This window comes from Ceratotherium simum, chromosome 15 (genome assembly GCF_057802395.1).
Source record: "Ceratotherium simum simum isolate JZ-2026a chromosome 15, ASM5780239v1, whole genome shotgun sequence".
Lineage (NCBI taxonomy): Eukaryota > Metazoa > Chordata > Mammalia > Perissodactyla > Rhinocerotidae > Ceratotherium > Ceratotherium simum.
In genome coordinates this window covers 49723013-49745747 of record NC_141914.1, presented here as the reverse complement: position 1 = coordinate 49745747, position 22735 = coordinate 49723013, and the positions used below count along the sequence as shown (strand labels likewise).

General features: G+C 38.2%; 1 protein-coding gene across 7 annotated transcripts in view; it reads right to left on the bottom strand.

The window, feature by feature from the left end:
- PLD1 (phospholipase D1) overlaps positions 1-22735 on the bottom strand; it is a 219636-nt gene that overhangs the window by 5559 nt on the left and 191342 nt on the right. For all 7 annotated transcript variants that reach the window (XM_087440028.1, XM_087440027.1, XM_087440030.1 and 4 more), the window contains 3 exons: positions 19333-19467; positions 11760-11913; positions 4798-4915 (listed from right to left, as the gene is read on the bottom strand). In XM_087440028.1, the coding sequence (XP_087296154.1) occupies positions 4798-4915; positions 11760-11913; positions 19333-19467 (407 nt within the window). The remainder of the gene's footprint in view (positions 1-4797; positions 4916-11759; positions 11914-19332; positions 19468-22735) is intronic.

Sequence of the window (22735 nt, the reverse complement as noted above, 5' to 3'; positions counted from 1 at the left end):
TCTTTAAAAGATTCCATGCACATGACCTATTTGATCATGGTCTTGAGTTCTCAGTAAGAAATAAGGCTATGTAGACAGTTGTCATGTTTCACTAGGAATGATGAATTCTCTGTGCTGGAAGGGGCTCTGGAAGTCATGAGGAAGAACTCATTCTTACCCAGTTTCTGAGAGATGGTCAACAGATCTCAGCTTGAATATTTTCTGTGATGGAAAGCTGGCTATTTTATGAAGTAACCTGTTCCACTGTTGGACAACTCTTAACTCTTGTACATTCTTTATCATAACCAATGGATAGAACTTACCAGAAGATGCATTTGGCCTCCCTAACAAATGGAGCTGGTTTTAAAACACCTTTCCAAAATTAGAGCTGTCTGACAAAAAACATGTCTCATTATCAATAAGCTTCATCATAAAGATGGATGCCATTTACTATGAACTATGTGCTAACTACATTTAATAGACTATTCTTTATCCTCACAACCACCCTAGTGAATATCCCTCCCAATTAATAGGACAGGAAAGGAAGGCTCAGAAAGCTAATTCACTATACACAAAGTTATATCACAAGCAACTGGGTGAGCTCAGTTGAAAAATGAACTTGATTCATTTTTTGATCCCATCTGTCTCTTTTCTCTTTGTAACTAGACAGGTACAAAGGCTGGGTAACCACCTGCTGAGGATATTCATGATGGGATTCCTGAATCAGATGAGAGATCAGAATGCCGCTAAAGTCTCTTTTAAAGCACATCCGTGGGGGCCGGCCCCGTGGCTTAGCGGTTGGGTGCGTGCTCTCCGCTGCCGGCGGCCCGGGTTCGGGTCCCGGGTGCGCACCGAGGCACCGCTCTTCCAGCCATGCTGAGGCCGCGTCCCACGTGCAGCAACTAGAAGGATGTGCAGCTATGACAGACAACTATGTACTGGGGCTTTGGGGGAAAAATAAATAAATAAAAAAAAAATCTTTAAAGCACATCCGTGATGCTTTCTTTTTTTTTTAATTGATGTTTTAATAGTTTTTAACAGCGCGAAATTTTGGGTTGTACATTTTTGTTTGTCCATCACCATATAAATGACTCCCTTCACCCCTTGTGCCCACTCCCCACCCCCTATCCCCATTGCCCCTGGTAACCACAATACAGTTTTCTCTGTCCATGTGTTGGTTTATATTCCACATATGAGTGAGATCATACAGTGTTTGTCTTTCTCCTTCTGGCTTACTTCACTTAACATAATACCCTCCAGGCCCATCCATGTTGCTGCAAATGGGACGATTTTGTCTTTTTTTATGGCTGAGTAGTATTCCATTGTATATATATATACCACATTTTCTTGATCCAATCGTCAGTCGAGGAACACTTAGGTTGATTCCACTTCTTGGCTATGGTGAATAATGCTGCACTGAACACAGGGATGCATAAGCCTCTTTGGATTGTTGATTTCAGGTTTGTTGTACAGATTCCCAGTAGTGGGATGGCTGGATCATAGGGCATCTCTATTTTTAATTCTTTGAGGAATCTCCATACCGTTTTCCATAGAGGCTGCACCAGTTTGCATTCCCACCAGCTGTGTATGAGGATTCCTGTTTCTCCACATCCTCTCTAACATTTGTTGTTTTTTGTCTTGGTGATTATAGCCATTCTAATGGGCGTGAGGTGATATCTTAGTGTTGTTTTGATTTGCATTTCCCTGATGATTAATGATGTTGAACATCTTTTCATGTGCCTATTGGCCATCTGTATATCTTCTTTGGAGAAGTGTCTGTTCATTTCCTCTGCCCATTTTTTGATGGGGTTGTTTTTTGTTGTTCAGTTGTGTGAGTTCTTTATATATTATGGAGATCAACCCCTTGTCAGATGTATGTTTTGCAAATATTCTCTCCCAGCTGGTGGGTTGTCTGTTTATCTTGATTCTGGTTTCATTTGTCTTGCAGAAGCTCTTTAATCTGATAAAGTCCCACTTGTTTATTTTTTCTTTAGTTTCCCTAGTCTGGGTAGGTATGTCATCCGAAAAGATTCCTTTATGACCAATGTCAAATAGTGTGTTGCCTATATTTTCTTCTATGAGTTTTATAGTTTCAGGTTTCACCTTCAGGTCTTTGATCCATTTTGAGTTAATTTTTGTGAATGGCGATAGCAGATGGTCCACCCTCATTCTTTTGCATGTGGCTGTCCAGTTTTCCCATCACCATTTATTGAAGAGACCTTCCTTTCTCCATTGTATGTTCTTAGCTCCTTTGTCGAAAATTAGCTGTCCGTATACGTGTGGTTTTATTTCTGGGCTTTCAATTCTGTTCCATTGATCTATGTGTCTGTTTTTGTACCAGTATCATGCTGTTTTGATTACTATTGCTTTGTAGTATGTTTTGAAGTCAGGGATTGTGATGCCTCCTGCTTTGTTCTTTTTTCTTAGGATTGCTTTAGCTATTCAGGGTCTTTTGTTGCCCCATATAAATTTTAGTATTCTTTTTTCTATTTCCATGAAGAATGTCATTGGGATTCTGATTGGGATTGCATTGAATCTGTCGATTGCTTTAGGTAATATAGACATTTTAACTATGTTTATTCTTCCAATCCACATGCATGGGATATCTTTCCATTTCTTTATGTCATCATCGATTTCTTTCAATAATGTCTTGTAGTTCTCATTGTATAGGTCATTCATCTCCTTGGTAAGATTTATTCCTAGGTATTTTATTCTTTTTGATGCAATTGTAAATGGTATTATCTTTTTGAGTTCTCTTTCTGTTAGTTCATTATTAGCATACAGAAATGCAACTGATTTTTGTAGATTGATTTTGTACCCTGCAACTTTGCTGTAGTTGTTGATTATTTCTAATAGTTTTCCAACAGATTCTTTAGGGTTTTCTATATATAAAATCATGTCATCTGCAAATAGTGAGAGTTTCACTTCTTCGTTACCTATTTGGATTCCTTTTATTCCTTTTTCTTGCCTAATTGCTCTGGCCAAAACCTCCAGTACTATGTTGAACAGGAGTGGTGAGAGTGGGCAGCCCGGCCTCATTCCTGTTCTCAGAGGAATGGCTTTCAGTCTTTCCCCATTGAGTATGATGTTGGCTGTGGGTTTGTCATAAATAGCCTTTATTATGTTGAGGTACTTTCCTTCTATACCCATTTTGTTGAGAGTTTTTATCATAAATGGATGTTGTATCTTGTCAAATGCCTTCTCTGCATCTATTGAGATGACCATGTGGTTTTTATTCTTTGTTTTGTTGATGTGATGTATCACGTTGATTGATTTGCGGATGTTGAACCATCCCTGTGTCCCTGGTATAAATTCCACTTGATCATGGTGTATGATCTTTTTAATGTATTGCTGTATTCGGTTTGCCAATATTTTGTTGAGGATTTTTGCATCAATGTTCATCAGTGATATTGGCCTGTAATTTTCCTTCTTTGTATTGTCTTTGTCTGGTTTTGGTATCAGGGTGATGTTGGCCTCGTAGAATGATTTAGGAAGTGTTCCATCTTCCTCTATTTTTTGGAATAGTTTGAGAAGGATGGGTATTAAATCTTCTTTGAATGTTTGGTAAAATTCACCGGAGAAGCCATCTGGTCCTGGACTTTTATTTTTTGGGAGGTTTTTGATTACTATTTCAATCTCTTTACTTGTGATTGGTCTATTCAGATTCTCCATTTCTTCTTGGTTCAGTTTTGGGAGGTTGTATGAGTCTAAGAATTTACCCATTTCTTCTAGATTGTCCAATTTGTTGGCATATAATTTCTCATAGTATTCTCTTGTAATCCTCTGTATTTCCATGGTATCCATTGCAATTTCTCCTCTTTCATTTCTAATTTTATTTACTTGAGCCTTTTCTCTTTTTTTCTTAGTAAGCCTGGCTAAGGGTTTGTCGATTTTGTTTATCTTTTCAAAGAACCAACTCTTTGTTTCATTAATCCTTTCTACTGTTTTTTTGGTCTCAATTTCACTTATTTCTGCTCTGATTTTTATTATTTCTCTACTTCTGCTGACTTTGGGCTTTGTTTGTTCTTCTTTTTCTTGTTCTGTTAGGTGTAATTTAAGGTTGCTTATTTGGGCTTTTTCTTGTTTGTTAAGGTGGGCTTGTATCACTATGAGTTTCCCTCTCAGGACTGCTTTTGCTGCATTCCATATGGTTTGGTATGGCATATTTTCATTTTCATTTGTTTCCAGATAGTTTTTGATTTCTCCTTTAATTTCATCAATGATCCATTGGTTGTTCAGTAGTGTGTTGTTTAGTCTCCACATTTTTGTCACTTTCCCAGTTTTTTTTTCATGGTTCATTTCCAGTTTCATAGCATTATGGTCTGAAAAGATGCTTGTTATGATTTCAATCTTCTTAAATTTATTGAGGCTTGCTTTGTTTCCCAACATACGGTCTATCCTTGAGAATGTTCCATGCACGCTTGAGAAGAATGTGTAGTCAGCTTTTTTGGATGGAGTGCTCTGTATATGTCTACTAGGTCCATCTCGTCCAGTTTTTCATTTAAGTCTACTATTTTTTTATTGACTTTTTGTCTGGATGATCTATCCATTGATGTAAGTGGGGTATTAAGATCCCCTACTATTATTATGTTGTTGTTAACGTCTCCTTTTAGTTTTGTTAATAGTTGCTTTATGTCATGATGCTTTTTGACTTTCTGGTTTTTTAAGGTCTACAAAGAGGTATTTTATTACAACTTGGAGGTGTATTTGTTTTTCACCCTTATTAAGAATACTTCGTACCAATAACATGCAGAAATAATGATGTGCTTTTGTGATGTGATTCAATTAAAAAAGAGAGAGGGAATATGCGAACCTTACCTTATCATAAATTGTAGCATTTCGAGCTGCTGTTGAAACCCACACCTCCTTGAAGAATTTGTCACTCACTGGATCCTGAATGTCTTCACTTGGGTCAGAAAGATAGCCAAGGACAACCCTGAAATACAAGTGCACTCCAAAATGAGTCACTGAGATAAAGCAGCTTGCTGCGGGCATTGTTGCTAATGGTAACGTATTTCAGGCACTCAAGCACAGAAGTCCATTTTTTTTTTAGGAAATAAGGAAGCCATTAAAACTAAGTGTGTGTGTGTGTGTGTGTGTGTGTGTGTGTGTGTGTATATAGTATAGGATTAGCATTCAAAATATGTGCCAGCAAATGTGCTAAGCCCTTTCCAAGAACTATCATAGTAAATCCTCAACAAGCTTACGAAGAAGCAAGTATTATTATCTTCATTTTACAGATATGGAAACTAAGGCATAGAGAGGTTAAATAACTTGTTCAAGGTCTTACAGCTGGTAAGCGGTAGATCTGGGACTCCATCCAGGACCATCCAACTCCCAAACCTGTGCTCTTAACCATGACTTGATCTTCCCATCACCCTCACTCCCTCCCTCTCTTCCTTGACCTTGACTATGCTGAACTCCAGGGTACAGAAATGAATACAAAAGACATGGCGCCTCTCTAAGTAGAGTTAAATTTGGTGGGCGAGATCAACAATGAATAAATAACCACCCTCAAAAGGAATTAATGAAAATTGTGATAAATACCGGATGTGCTTTAAGAGTATCAGGTGGGAGTAGTCAGGGAGGATTTTCCTTCCCCACCTGTTTGCCTAACCCCACCTGCCATCTTTCAGGATTCAGTACAAGGTCACTTCTACAACACTGTTTGTGGCTCCCCTTCTCCCATCTCCCATTTCTCCCCATCAATCCTGGGAGATTTGAACATTCTTCCTTTGTTCCCCCACTGTACATCCTATAAGCTTTGTTTTTATCAGAGCGCCTGCAATTCTTTATGCAATTTCTGTTTTTGACAGGTCCCTCTCCCACTCTAGCATGTAAATTCTTTGAGAGAACATGACCTGGCTTTGCTCATATCCCCACAGTGTTTGGCATGAAAGAAGTTACATACTAGATGTTGTAGGAATTGATCATATATAAACAGGGGACTAGAAATAACAAAAAATTCTCAAGTAAAGCAAGACAAGTTTTAGAGGTCATATTTGAAAATTAGAAAACCTTTGTACTTATAGAAGGCCTAAGGGTAAAAAAGTGTTTCCACTGTAATCCTGTGAGGTAGATGGTACACGATTCCCATTTTGCAGATGGGAAACTAAAGTTTGGGGACATACTGTAATAGAGGTAGAATTCAAACTGAGTCCAAAGCCCTTTTCTCATACGCCTGACTGTTTCAAAGAATACCAAAAAGGCTTGTGCTACATCAGAAATAGAAGTTGGGAAATAGGCCTTACAAGGACTTTGGCTTTTACATTGAGTGAAATTGGGACATACTGCAGACAGTGGAGCAGATAGGATCTGACTTACATATTAAAATATGGCGGCTGTACTGAGAACAGACTGTGCGGGGCAAGGGTGGAAACAGGGGGCCCAGTTAGGAGTTACTGCAGTAATCTAGGTGAGAGATGATGGTGGCTGGGGTGGTGGAGAGAGGGGTAGAGCTAACATGTTTTCCTGATAGAGTTGATACAGGGTGTAAGAAAAAGTGAGGCATTATGAATGACTAAAACAGGTTTGGCTTGAGCAACTAGAAGAATGTAGCTGCCATTAGCTGAGATGGGGAATTCTTTGGGTAGAGCCAGTTTGTGGGCCAAGACCGAGAATTCAATTTTGAACCTGTTGAGACATCTATTAAACATTCAAGTGGCAATGCAAAGTAGACAGCTGGATAAATGAGTCTGGAGTTTGGCAGAGAAGGCCTGGCTGGAGACATAAATTTGAGAATTGTCCATATATATATATGCATAAAGCCATGTGACTGTAACTGAGTTTACCAAAGGAGTGAGTATAGACAGAGAAGAGGCCCCAGTGCACCTCAACAGTCGGGGAGAGGAGGAGCAGCCAGTGAGGCTGGAGAAAAGCGAGGATGTGGTATCCTGGAACCACATGAAGTACGTCAAGGAGAATTGTGTCAAATTCAGATGAGAATTGACCATTGGATTTAACAGTGTGGAGGTTATTATATTATTACCCTTTCTGTATTTGAATAAATGTAGATTTACATCACTTTTAATGGCTGCAGAATTTCCCATCATGTGAACTTTCTTTAACCAATTATTTTATTATGACCTTTTGGGTGGTTTCCAGTTTTTCATTATTACGAACAATGCTACAAGGAACATAATTTATTCATTACATATAATACTTTGTGAGTTTCTAGGATTATTTCACTAAGATAAATTTTAGAATTAAAATTCCTTGGTTAAAGAATATGCAAAATTTACTTCAGGAAAGGTAACACATACACTATTAACCATGCATGTTCCCCAGTCATCTCCAACAGTATCAACTCCTGGAAAAGCTTAGCCAGTTTCATAGGGATAAAAGGGCCTCTCATTTTAGTTTTAGTCTGCACTTTTCCTGCTATATAAAAATTCTGTAAAATAAATGGACCTGGCACTATGGGCTCACTAGGATTCTTAGAGTTTTATGACCTCAAAATTCTATTTCCACTTCAAATAATGTCTCCTTCAGACTATATAGGAATAATTTTTAAAAAGGATTTAAGGGATGATGTTGGCACACAGATGCTGGCTGCCCATTGAGACCAAAGCAAAATTTTACTGCAGCAAATTTGAAAGACAGTTCAAGTTAAGACAATAAGTCAATTATAATAATAACTCTGATTTGGGTCAGGTCTAACCAGCTGAAAACTGAGCAAAAAGAACATTTCTATAACTTTGCTTTTAAATTAAAACAAGAGGTGAGGTAATGTGTCCACCAAATTATCATTAAGAGCTTGTTTGTAGAAAAAGCATTTAAATAAGTCTATAACAGATAATATTTAGTAATAAATTATTTTCTCTCCATTTTTTAATGATAAGAAATTTATATTAAAATGCATAGTAAAAGTAATATGAAGTACTCAGTATTCTTTTGAGGACTAAGGTTTGAGAGAAAGCTTGATTTTATGTTGGTGTGTATAATGGCAATTATCTAACGTTTAGTTCTTTATGCATCAGTGGAACTGTAGGAAAACTGCAGAAAATAGTTTCTGCTCTTTCTGTTCCTCATGTCTATCACTTTAAATGATTCTGAGCTCTGCTTGTGAATAATGGTTTCTGTTGAGTGATGGTTACATCCATAAAGTTTGGATAATTTTCTAGGACTTAATGAACTGTTCAGCAAATAGCTGTGACATTCAGTGCAGTACCCTGATGGTTGATTCTATTTAGAATTGATTTCACATTGAAATGTGTCTCCCTATTTCTATTCAAAAATAGCCCAGATGGAAAACGGATTGAAGTTGCCTTTTTTTTAAGCGAGAAAATGGCTGTGCTGTAGGCCACAATATTTATCTCTGAGAACATTTCCTAACAAAAAGAGCTAAAATCGACTCAAAGTTTTTGTGGTGCTTTTTAATATATTGTCTGTGTTCGCCATTGGCACAAAGGGAACATATTGTTCAAGAACAGCCGCCTCTTTAAGACAGTTTGAAAACTGCCAGGAAAAATAAAGGCACCTCAGAATAGGCTTAGCATGAAATGTACAGAATCAGCATAAAAAAGTTAAAATAAAACTCATATGATTACTGAAAAACAACCCCCCCAATAATGAAAACCCTAAAGCTTGTTTTTTAATAGGATGACTCAACATTATAAAGATGTCAATTCTTTTTATATTAATCTATAAATCCACTGTAATCCCAATAAAAAACTAATGAGATAACTTGAATAAATAATTCTAAGGTTCACATGGAAGAATGAATATTTAAGAGTAGCCAAGATTATTCTGGAGAAGTGGTATGGCAAGAAGGAGTATTAAAGTGTCCAGCTACAATATTTAAAATGGTATCCCATTGACATGCAACTAAACAGATTTACTATAGAACAGAATAAAAAGACTAGAGATAAGTCAGGATGTATGGCAATTCAGTGTTTCATAAAGCGGCATTGCAGATTAGAGAGGCAAAGAGTACTGCCCATGATACAGTTCTGGATCAGATGGTAGGCTGGGGGAAAAAAGTTAGAGTCCCTACCTCATTTCTTACATTAAAATAAATTGCAGATGTTAAATGTACAAAGTAATATCAAATAAGCACTAGAAAAAAACAAAAGTAAATATTTGATCTTGGGCTGAGGAAGCTATTCTAAGCATATAAGAAAAGGGAAAAAGAAGAAAAAATTGATAGATTTGATTAATAAGAATTGAAAAGTTTCCCGCAAATATTCTAAATATGATTCAAAGGCAATTGACAAATCAGATTTGCAACAAATGTGACAAAGGAATTAGCCTCTTATAGACTTAAATTACTTATAAATCATTAAAAGAAAACGAAACACTCCAACAAAATGGGCAAAGGACATGAGTAGGCTAGGTAGTTTACAAAAGAAAAGTTATAAATGGCTAATGAGCACCTTTTAAAAAACCCTCAAAAACGCAAATTAAAATAAGGAAATTCCATTTGAAATCCAACAGATTGGCAAAGATTAAATAATAGAACTCAGTATTAGTAAAGATAGGCAGAATAAGCCCTCTGAAACATTACTAGTGATACAATAAGAAGGTAGAGGGCAAAGGAAACTGCACACTTCCTTCGACAAGAAATTCCATAGTTAGGATTTAGTTAAGGAAACAATTAAGAAGGTAAACAAGATGCTATCTACAAATATACTCATTCTTTATATTAGTGAAAAATCTGCCTATCAATGAGGTACAGTCAGCCCTCCCTATCTGCATCCAAGGATTCAACCAACCAGGGGTGGAAAAGTCTATATGATGGTTGCATCTGTACTAAACGTCTACAGACAACCCTTTTTCTTCTCATTATTCCCTAAACAATACAGTACAACAACTATTTCCATAGCATTTACATTGTATTAGGAGGTATTATAAGTAATCCTGAGATGATTTAAAGTATATGGGAGCATGTGAGCAGCTTACATGTTAATACTATGCCATTTTATATAAGGGATTTGAGCATCCACGGATTCTAGTATCCTCTGGGGTCCTGGAATCAATTGCCCCGCAGATACCAAGGGGGGACTGTATTAGTTAAAGGAATTATGGCATACTCATATCATGTAACACAATGCAGCTATTCAATGTTATGGAAGAATACTTAATGACATGGAAAAGTATGTGTAACTACTTTTTTAAAGAACTTTGAGGAAGTGCAAGACCCTAAGTATGTTTTTTAAAAAAGAAATATAGTATAGTAATATATGTATAGAAAAAAGTTAAATGATATACATCAAATGTTAAAATTATTAGCACTGGGTAGTGGGGTTACAAGTGAATTTAATTACCTTATTGCTTTTCTGTATTTGCCAATTGTCTACAACGAAAATATGCTGTAATCAGAACCCTCTACCTCTATAATTATGATACACTTAGAAAGTTATAAAGAAGCTCACCACTTTAAAGAGAATACTTAAGTTGTGACGGAACTGAAAAGATACACTTTATTTCTAGTTTACAGGAGGAAATATTTGTTTCCTCATCTATGCTGCAGTAGGCAAGCAATGGGTTGATTAACAGGGTACTAATTTCCAACTCTTCTCTACTAAACAAAAGAAATGAATATTAGAAGCTAATTGAAATGTCAATGGTTTGAAAAAATCTTAATGGCAAAACAATTTGTAACAAAGGCAATAAATACAGCAATAAAGACTGTGAGAGTATTGACAGTCAGATTTGGGGTGACGGATTTGCTGAGCTCCTGGGGCAGAGATTGCAGAATGAATGTCTCTGGAACTGAAGATTATCTTGGCTCCTGAAAGCCAGAGTCTGGACTGTGAGGTATGAGGGAGATGGCTGCTGGCATCTGCAGGGAGCGGAGCGCTCCTTACGTGCCTATCTGCGAGCAAACCAGCTTCCAAACGCGACCGTTAAGGCTGGAGGGTTAAAACAATAGAGCTGCAATGCGTTATCCATGCAGCGCTTTCCCCAAATAGCTTAGGGCTTAATCAGGGACGCTTGCTGCTCTCCCTGTAGAGGCCACAGTGACATCTCATCCTGGCAAATACAGTTCTAGAACCAAAGAACTGGGGACTTGCTGCAAAGGCCTAGAGGTGGGAGAGTGGTCGGAGTGTTCCTCGGACAGTGGGGGGCTCCCAGAGTGAGAGGAGATGAGGTAAGAAGCCACTGGGGAGTGGTGAGCGGAGTGACAGGATCTGAGGTAGGTTCTAGAAGGATCACTCTGACCACTGAGACTGGACTACGGGGGCCAAGGTGGGGCTAGAAAGTTCTCTGTAACTCTTAATTGAAGGAAGGACTCATTTAGGGCCACACAGCCTTTGCTTCCTAGCTGAGGGTTCTCTCAACTTGACCACAGATGTGTTTAAACTCACATCTTCTTGCAGAGGATCAAGAATCTTCCATGTCTGGAGTCATCTTAAATCTGAGAACTGAAGTTTCCACGTTTAAATTTAACACCAGTAGTCACTGGCAGTCTCCTTTCATAATATTCATTATATCCTTGTATTCTTGGGACTATTACAATTTTTAAAAATGGACTCACTTTAAAAAAACTTAAATAGACACTAGATGGTTTGACCTGGCCTGGTCCTAAATCAATTAATAGATTTAAAATGCTAGTTTTCTCTATTACACATAAAAATAATAAAAACTATTAAAATAGAAAATGTTTGTGCCCATCTAAAGTCATTTCACACAGCACTGGTGATTCACATCCTGTATTCTGGGAGACTGTTTCAGACGAGGAAGAACTGGAGACGGCATGTTGCCGAGGGCAGGAGGCTGGGCTGGGTTCCAGTGCCCACTGCAGAGGAACCACATAAGAGACACACAGGAGGACCCACCTAAAGCACTGCAGCCGAAGTCCTTGGGCAAACCGGCCAGCTTGGTACTCTTCTCCATCCATTACTGAAGGGACTGTCTCTGTGTCCTGCACGATGACAGCCATCTCACTGTCACGCTTTCCCAGCATGCTTCGGTCATTTATGTTGGCAGAGCCTATAAGGAGAAACAGTGAAACTGAACAATCTTCTCATCCATTGTAGCAGACACTGTTGGTTGCTCTCCCCACTCAATTCCTCCTTGCTAACAAAACCCAGGGAGTTCAGGTTATCAAGAGACGCTGTGCTTTAGGGAGGCGGGGCCCTCCCTAACCCAGGGGTGAATCTTGATCAGGCTAAGCCAGCCACGGTAATTTCATTATTTTTGCCAGTGATTTGGCTTAGGAATGGGCACTTGACATGTTCCTAGCCAGCGCAACGTGAAGGAAAGTATGTTAGGGGCTTCCAAGAAAGTTTTTCTCCTTCTTATAAACAGACACAAGAATGAGATGCTATCTCTTCCAACCTTTGGAAATTTGGACCTGAACATTTGGATAAGGACGTGATTCTGGGAGCTGCTATGGCTCTTTGGTAACCACTAGGGGACAAACAGACAAGCTGAAGACGGCAGAGCAGAAAGAAGACTCTGGGTCTTTAAGTCACTGAACTGGTCAACCCTAGAATTTTCTTATATGAAATAATACATTTTCCTTACTGTTTCACACTAATTTTAGCTGAATTTTCTATCTTGTGGCTCAAAGGATTCTAACTGATATTCATTAAGCACACAAAGAAAAAACACATGCTCACCAGTTCAGTTCAGTCAGCTTCTAGACTTAAAAATCAGACTCCATACACTTTAACTTATGGTCACATAATTATGAATGTCAATACCCAAGAGTGCCTTCACAATCAACAGAGTCCACTCTCAAATACAGATTTTCATTAGTGGCTTTGGGTTTTCCATTCTCTTGCCTCACTTGTGTGGCATGCCAACAGCTTCTGTATCAACTTCTCTCCCTTCTATTTTTAAATCCAAATGAGCTGAGAATGTTGACTTTCACATGTGAAGGGCATATTAAATCAACTTGCGCCTTCTGCACTCCTCTGTCATGTATTCAGAAACCCCATTACGTTGTCTGCATTTAACCACTGTGGATTTACGCTTTTGAATCCTTGAGGTGTCCTACAAACTACAGACAGGGGCTGACTGATTTTTTTCTTTTTGTTCCTCTTGCCCTAGTCACACATTCCACTGCTTCTGCAGACACGGAGCAGAAGGGTCGGGTTGAACAGGAGGGCTGGGTACTCTCTGCGATGGGGACAGTAAGGGTGTAAGGGGACAGCAGCCCTGCCCTGAGCCCAAATGGTGGAATGCTGTACATGAGAAAAAACTGGCCCTTCCTGAAGAGACTTGACAATGTTGTCGCATAGTTAATAGAAATCTGTGATAACTATGGATGTCAGTGGTGCCCCACAGTGACCCTGGGTGACAGAGAAAGGATGGAGCACCTCACAGACATTTGGGAGCATCATTGGAGCACTGTAAGGTGGGAACCATTGAAACACTTTGTTTTGTTAGCAACAAATAGTCCTTTACACATACACTTACATTTTGCTTACGCTATAAAATTTGCAGCCATATCTTTGGGCTTGACAGTTGGCCCAGCATTAATTTGGGCAAAGTTATTTAATCTTTCTCAGCTTTAATTTGATTTTTTATAAACTGAGATCATAATATAGACTTTGTAGGATTGTTGTGAGAATTAAGTAAGACCATGTGAAAGCACTTACTGATCTATAAACTGCTCTACAAAGGTTAATGCTTTACTGGCATTATTATCAGATACTTCTTAATGCTGTAACATCTGCACTAGAGAATACTGCCATACGAAGGGACAATTGGCTGGCAGGTAGCATTTGTGTGAAAGAGGCCTCCTCTCTGGGTTAGTCACCCTTCGCCCAGGTGTGTGAGCTATAAGGCGGTGAGGAACAAAGTCCCACAGTGTTGCTTTGTGGCTCCACTATCCCCAGGGTCCCGGCAGAGGCTGCTCTTGGGCTGGGGGCTGCTCTTCATTATCAGGAAAACAGGGGATGTGAGTCCCTGGAGATCCTCCTCCACTCACACACACACACACACATACACACTTTCACATCAGGCCCCTAGTCTGCCTCCCACCGCAGCAGGCTGCACACTCCCAAGGGGAGGAACGCATTTCTGGCATTCTGAGCTGGAATCCTTAGAGAGAGGGTGTGGGTCTTGTACTTCAGTGACCCATCTGGGGTTACCCAGAGCACTGACCCTCACCACACTGGATAAGTGAAATGGCTACTATTTAAAAGGAATGTGAAGAAAGGGAGGAGAAAATTTGAGAAGAATTTAATAAATGAGACACTGAAAATTAGATATTGATGGATGTCAATGTTACCTCCATTCAGTTAAACATTCCCATGTTCCGAAAACCAAATTCAGAATAGCAGATGTAGTATTACCCCATTTCTTTTTTTTTTTCTTGTTTTTGCTGAGGAAGATCACCCTGAGCTAACATCCGCTGCCAATCTTCCTCTTTTTGTACGTGAACTGCCACCACACCATGGCCACTGACAGATGAGTGGTGTAGGTCCGCACCTGGGGAACTGAACCCGGGCTGCCAAAGCAGAGTGCGCCAAACTTAACCACTAGGCCACCAGGGCTGGCCGTACCCCATTTCCATACAACATATGAGGAAGAAGGAAGGCAAGGTCTCTTGAAAGATACACACTGAACTACTAAGAGTGGCCACTGCCCTCTGACCAAGAGAGGGAGGACAATAAGGGGAATTTTGACTTTTTACTCTATATGTGCCCTTAGAGTTTGAATTGTTTACAACAAATATGCTTTGTATTCATGTATTACTTTTTATGGTAACTGCAATCCCCTGTTTTTATTAGAACATTGCCTTAACAATTTAAAGCCACTTAATCTTTAGAAAATGACCTTTTCTAAGTCTGCTATTAGGGAACTTTTTAAACATCATGAAATATAGCAAAATACAAAAGAGTGTATGAAAACATATATGTACACTTAGGCAATAATAAAACATCACAATTTATCACCCAAGCTGAAAAACAGAACATTACCACATCCCAGAAGCCCTCAGGTGTCTCTCCATGCATGCCCTTCCCTCCCCAAGAGAGAGACTTTATAAAGGATTTTCTGTTCATCATGCTCTGCATGTTTTCCTAAACAAAAAAAGTAGTTTACTTTTCACTTGTTTTTAATTGTATAAATGGAATCACATAGTAGATAATCTTTTGAGATTTGCTTCTTTCATTCAATAGTATGTCTTTGGGATTTATCTGTGCATAATTGTAATACATTATTTTCCTTGAGTGAGCATACCAGGACTTATTTATCTATTCTGCTGTTGTTGGAAGTTTGGGCTGTTTCCAGAATTCTGCTGTGATGCACAATTATGCACTGCATAGCTGTGTATATGTTTCCTGGTGCACACAAGTGGGAGTTTACCAAATTCGTAAATTCCTACGAATTTACCCGTACGTAGGAATGGAGTCCCTGGTGCTCCACAGCCTTGCCAATATTTGGATTGTCCAACTTTTTAATTTTTGCCAATTGGTATTTTTGTTGTCTTTTTATTATATTAATGAGGATGAAAATCTTTCCTGTTTATGGGCCTCAGGTATGTTCTCTTTGGTGACGTTCCTACACAATTCCTTTGCCCATTTTTCTTTGGATGGTTGTCTTGTCTTATTGATTAATAGGAATTCTTTATGTGTTTTGAATATTAAGTGTGTTGCAAATATCTTTTTTCAGTTTGTGGTTTATCTTTTTATTCTCTTTATAGTATCTTTTAATGAATGAAGTTCTGAATTTTAATGCAGTTGGATTTATCTATCTTTTCCTTTGTGGTTTGCGCTTTTTTTTAATGTCTTGTTTCAGAAATTGTGGATCCTTCTGTGGTAGGCAGAATAATGGCCCCCAAAGATGACCATGTCCTAATCCCCAAAGTCTGTGAATATGTTATGTTACGTGGTAAAGAATTAAGGCTACAGACGGAATTAAGGTTGCTAATCAGCTGACCTTAAAATAGGGAGGTTATCCTGGATTATCCTGGTGGGCCCAATATAATCACAAGAGTCCTTAAAAGTGAAGGGAATTCAGAGGGAGATGTGATGACAGAAGAATGGGTTGAGGCTTTTGGGAACCTTCAGAAAGATGTAACATTGCTGCCTTCAAAGAAGGAGGAAAGGGCCATGGGCCAAGGAATGTTGGCAGCCTCTAGAAGCTGGAAAAAGCAAGGAAATGGATTCTCCCTTAGAGCCTCCAGAAACTAATGCAGCCCTGCTGACACCCTGATTTTAGCCCAGTGAGACTCATGTTGGACTTCTAACCTACAGAACTGTTAGATAATAAGTCTATGATGTTTTAAGCCACTAAGTTTGTGGTCATTTGTTATAGGAGTAACTGACAACTAATACACCAAATCTACCCTGTTTTAGCTTATGTGTTTTAAAGGAAAACTGATTCTTCTATTGAGCCCAAATGGGCTACTCAGTACTTTCTACCCACTTGTGTCCCCCGTACCTCCAGTCCAGAAGTTTTCAGCTCAGACTGCACATGAGTGACACCTAGGAAGCTTTTAAAAAATATTGGTGCCAAAAACAAAAACAAAAAACCTTGATGCCTGTGCCCCAAACCAAACCAATTAATCAGAATTTCTGGAGGGAGGAACCAGGCATTAGTATTTTCCCCCAATACCACTCCATCCCTTTATGTATCCATTTTTTGGATCTATTTTAAAGTAAATTGCAGATATGAACAAACTTCCCCCTAAATAACATATCTTTTAAAGCTCCCCAGGCAATTCTAATGCAGCCAGGGTGGAGACCCAAGGGACCAGATCAAGGGTAACCCCTCTTTACCGGGGCAGCCCTTCAACCACAGACTCTCATCAGCCAGTCTCAAGCCTGCCCTTCAAGCACTGATATTCATTCTCTCCACATAGTTTCGCACCTTACCCACCCTCGTTGATTGCCTCTGGGCCTTCTTGCTCCAGTTGGGCAAGACCCATCTGATGTTTCTGGTATTGTTGGAAAGAGTACCTGGCCCTTCTAGACCGTGAGCTCTGCTGGGCAGTGGCACTGTTTGGTCCAGGTTGTGTATCTCCCTATTGTGTTTGCAGTGGATTAGTGAACACTAAAAAAACAATCGTCTCACTTAGTCATCAGGATAGATGTAAATTCTACTTAAAGACAGCCTTTTGTGTTTAGGAAAGCAAATAAACATTAGTTTGGTTAAGTGCCAATATTAAGATGGATTAGAAAACTGGACTTGGCCACAAATTTCATGACCAGCAGGGCCTCCCAGGGCAAGAGAGAATTCAAGCTACACATAAAAGAGATCTTCAATGGGAGAAAACAAGTATTTGCTCATGAGGAAAAAATGATGATAAACAATTAGTCATTTTTCTTTATGTCAAGTATTCAATAATTCTGTCATAAATTTGCCATGTTAGAAAATTTAATCACAGGTTACTTTAACCTCTTGTAAGCTTTTAAATATATGCTTAACACCTGTAAAATATTCTCAATCTAACTTCTCAAACTCCTCTCTGAGAATTTTAAACACGGTTCTCTGTGTTATAAACTTAAACAGGCTGCTGTTTGAGAGCAACAATAAGCCCGCTTCTCTCAGAGTTTCCACTAAGATAAAAAGAACAAAGGAACCTTTGGATTTTTCCATGGAGGAACTGTGTTCTGCCCTTGGGAAGGAGAAAAAGAAATCCAGCCTCTAAAGACTAGCAAGTAAGACCTCTTCATCCTCCCAAGGCCACATCTTCAGTTGCAAGAAAACAGATATGAGTTATGTGTGAAATTGATCAATTCTTGCTAGCCTAAGTACATTGCAGCCTCTGAGGATTCAGAGAACTTTCTAGAAAATAAATCAATTAAAAAACTCAACAAACCCATTTAACTCTTAGCTCTGTTACTGAAAACTACCTTGCATTTATACTTCATGTAAACCAAAGCCGGCTGAAAGTCAAAATGACCGTTAAAAGGAAAAATATTAACATCTGTCAATTTTTACTTCAAGTGTTCTGAAGTCTTGCTGAAGAGATCAATTTTATTTGGCTTTGTTTGTTTTTCCATTTCAGCAAACACCAATATTTTTCCTTTCCTATTGTCATTGCCAAATTTAATATAAAAATATTCTGAGATTGGCTTCTGAACAGCAAGGCCAGAGTAGCTTGGGGAAAATAAGAGAAACCTTGTTTATTGGGGGTAGAGGGCAGTTAATAAATCCCTAAAGAGCTTTGATCCATACAGAGAAAGAGATGGAAGACACAGGATATTTTTCTTAAATGCCCTGTATAAGTATTAAAAAAAATGTGTGTGTGTGTGTGTGTGTACATATCACCACACTATGGTCTATACATTTTCTGGCTTCAGAACTACTTTTCTTTCTTTTCAAATCATGTTCCAGATAAGACAGTCTCATTCCTCCTAGATATATGATTTTTTTTCTTTTCTCAGTGGAGGATGGAGATGGAAAAGGCACATTTACTGCCAAAAAATTTCAAAACCGTCCATGACATTTAGTTTCTTAAAGAATAGGGAAGTATCTTATTATAGCTGAGGAACTACATTTTATTTAAACAGATGAGCGGAATTTCCAATAGTGGGACACATCGTATCTCTAAGTAACATCCCCCACCCTTGTCAATTCATTTCTGGCTGGTTATTAATAGTCTGTTTCTCCTCCTGGCCTTTCAGTGTTCGTGCAACATAATATTAGAAGGCAAAACCATTCAATGATGGGAAAATGAAACTTTCCATGTGTATAAAAGAATGACGCTGAGCATCCACCACTCTGGTCAAGTTGATCCAACCTGGGTAGATTGTATAACCAGTAACTGTTGTACGAGTCTGTCAGTGGGGAGAGGACTTGGAGAAATCTACTGTGTCTCCTTGACAAGAAAAGATTGCAGACCTTAGTTTGGAACGACACCATATCATTCCTACACAATTTCTACCTCACCGCACCCCGCCCCCCAAAGCTGGTCTGCTCTGCACCCTGATTAATAACATCTAAAACACAGACTCTAGGGGGAAAATGGTAAGCATAGACACAGCAACATTTTAATATCCTTCCAATTCTGACTCTTGCATAACTTCAGATCTGTGGTAATGGTTCGGTGGATGTGGTGCCAGCACATACAAATTACCATCGCATACTCATTTGTGATACATTTCCTCTCCCTGTTTCTCCCCCTCCAATCCTCGAAATCTAGGTACTTGGATTCAAAATAAAAATAAGGGAATAATAAAGAATTAATGAGAAAAGGCACTGCTGGGTTAAGCTGCTGCCTCTGGATACTGTCATTTGCACAATGGCCACTTAATTGCTCTCTGTTTCTTTACAGATAAAAACAGGGATGAGAAAAGATGTAAGCAAAAAAGATTGCTTCAGAAATGTTTTAGATATTGTGTTACTGTCCCTCTCAACTGCAAAGGAAGCTTAGGAGGAATAGAAAGAAAGATTTTTGTACGAGGTACGTCAACTAGCAAGGAACACAATTATAGACCATGTACGTACCAATAATAACAGTGTTGTCATCAGCAATTAGCAGCTTGCTGTGGACATAGATGAGCTCAGTGACTAGGTTTCCTTCAAGCTCTGCATGTGTTCTGAGACCACAGAATGATATGTAATTTATCCACTGATTGCCAACTGCAAATTGAAAAAGAAATTACTAAAATTAGTATGACCAAGCTCAATAAAGGCACATGAAATTTACTGTTTTTCAAAACAATAGGTTACTTAAGCAGGTTGCTAAAAATAGATTGTAAATAATGTATGTATGTGTATGTATAATTTCAGAATTTACCCAGGATCTATTTTTGCTATCTGAAGAGTTTTATACTGTTAATATGAATGGATATACATTTTTTAAAAATCATATTGAAGTGCTTTCTATGAAATCACTTTGCTGAGGCAATCCAAAACTATATTCACATATAAACATTTTATTTCAATGATTTGGTGAGTAACTACTTAAGTGTGATAATTAAAGCAGAGCCAGAGTAGGTAACCCAAGGCTTCAGGTGACGTTTGCGTCTATCTTGGTTGACACTGCTGCAGTTTAAATCAGATACAAGATGTGCGCCCAAACTGCCAGATGTATCCATAGTTTGTAGCATATTCAGCACAAAGTGGCAGTTAAATTTTACAGACTCCGGGTAAATAAAAATGTTGGCAGTTAAATAACACTCCTCTTTCTAAATCATTAAAATTAGGAAATGAAAAAATCCTGACTACATTTGACTTTGGAGAATTTTCTTCAGAGCAAGCAGTACCAGGTTTGTACTTTAAAGCGTACTTTAAGTGCCTCTCGCCATGTGAGGGCCATTCATGTGATAAGAAGAAATGCATTCCATACCAAGCCAACCCATAATCATTACCCTGGCATGAGTGTTAGTCACAAGATTTTATGGTCCCTCGCCAACATAGCAGTCGTCCTGGATAAGCAAAGTCTGACACCAAGAATAAATGGAGTGGAACCAAAACATGATGAATTCTACTAGAAAGAGAATATAAATCATTTTTTTTTCTTTAAGAGAATCTGAAGCATACTAATAGAAACAAGAGTAGTTCATATTCCATTTACTGAAATTTCTATGTATTAGTGATGTTTCTTATTTTACTGTTGATGTTATTCTACTGTTGATTCTATTAAATTTGGGTATCTTGGAAAGAAATTCATTCACAGCTTATGTACAGAGATTTCTCCATTTGCAAATAACCCTTACCTTATATATATGAGTGATCTTGTAGCCGTGTTTGCCAAGAGTTTGTGTGTTAGTGTACGGGTACATTACGTGTAAGGGATGCATTTCTAAAAAGTTTCACATAAATGAGATTTTTGCAAATCAATTTCTTCCCCATTTGTTAATGTTATATTGGAAAGAGGCTTCAGCTAAAGCATCACTTCCTCTTTAAAGTCTTCTCTGATCCAGGAGAGAGGAGCATTTCCTCTTTTAAGCCCTCCATGCCCATAAAATTCCTGGAAAATATTTCTAATATAATGCCTAATATATTATTTTACAAACATTTATTTAATCCTCCATTTCTCCTACTGTTGTGGAGGTCTTATACATCTTTGTATCCTCAATCCTTGCATAGTGCTAAAAAGAAGTTGAATAAATGACTGAATGAATGAATGGAGGTTTCCAAATGCCATGTCATGAGAATCTGGAGGTTTATATGGGCCCCTAAGGACATATCTGTTGTGAACATTAGTGCATACATACCTCAAAAGAAGAGAAATTCAATACAATAGACTCTTGATGTTGATAAGGAAATTTTGTGAAAGGACTTCAAGAGTTGTTACAGGCTTTTGTTACTTAAAAACTTGTAGCACTTCTTATATGTACATTTCTAATCCTGCTTGAATACCTCTAAACCTGGTGTTATATTATACTAAATTGGCTGCCAAAATGCCATAATTCACAAAAATTATAAAAATGATAAAGAAATGCTTTAAATTAGGGCCGGCCCCGTGGCTTGGTGGTTAAGTGAGCGCGCTCCACTGCTGGCGACCCGGGTTCGGATCCCGGGCTCGCACCGGCGCGCTGCTTCTCCGGCCATGCTGAGGCCGCGTCCCACATACAGCAACTAGAAGGATGTGCAGCTATGACACACAACTATCTACTGGGGCTTTGGGGGAAAAAGATAAATAAATAAAATCTTTAAAAAAAAAAAAAAAAAAAAAGAAATGCTTTAAATTAAACACTAAATCCCTGATGATTGGAGTATCAAGATAATTATACACTAATAGCTGCTGGTTTTCTTTTCAGGAATTTTAACATATTCATAGCAGCAGAATTGAAACAGTAGAGAACTACAGTTCTCTATCCAATTAGGGATTAGCTAGTTCATGTATTCAAAAGCCACTACACATTTACAAAAACAAAACCAACAAAACAATGTTGTACGGAAAAGGGGGCATTATGTAATTAATCTGTTCTTCCATGTTTAGCGTATGAACATTTTCCCCACTGAGATGCCGGATTTTGACTTGTTCCCAGGGTATGTGGAAATCTTTTCATAAGAGGGCTTAACATAGAAATTACTTCTTGTGTTAAAATCCAATTTTTCCCCTGAATAGGCAAAGACAGGAAAAGGGGCCACAGCCGAAGGAAACGCTTTATAATAACCTCAGGACATCTTTATGGGTGAGAAACTAAATAGGCTTGTTCTGACTTTTTATTTTCCTATAACCTCACCTTTGTATTTTTCCTAGCCACTATCAGCACTGAATGGCTTTTCTGATTTTATTTTATCAATATATCTTTTAGAGACTTACGCATTCACTATCAGCTTCATTTTAGAAAACAGAGATAGGGATAATGCTCTGGTAAATCTTCTCTGTCCTGGATGCAATTGGTCAACTTTTGCAAGTATTTATTATTGCTGATGTATATGTCTTATGTCTAAAGTTGTTTCTAAAGTGTTCTAGACTGAGCAGACCATTAGTGAAAAATTATTGAACACTCAACACCTCAATATATATTTAAAATCATATAAATGTACTAAAAGCTTAATTCATTGTTTTTAAAGCTTCCAAATCATTTAAAATCCATATACCATAAAATTCACCCCTATACAGTGCACAATTTAGTGGTTTTTTTAAAAGTATATTCACAAAGCTGTACAATCATCACCACTCTCTAACTTGAAGATATTTTTATTATCCCCGAAAGAAACGCTATACCCATCAGGAGTCACTCCCCACTCTACTCTCTCCACAGACCCTGGCAATGACTAATCTACTTTCCTGTCTCTATGGATTTGCCTATAAAAATATTTCATAAAAATGGAATTATACAATATGTGGCCTTTTGTGTCTGGCTTCTTTTTACTTCGCATATTTTCAAGGTTCATCCATTTTGTAGCATGTATCAGTACTTTCTTTTTTGTATTTAAATAACATTCCGTT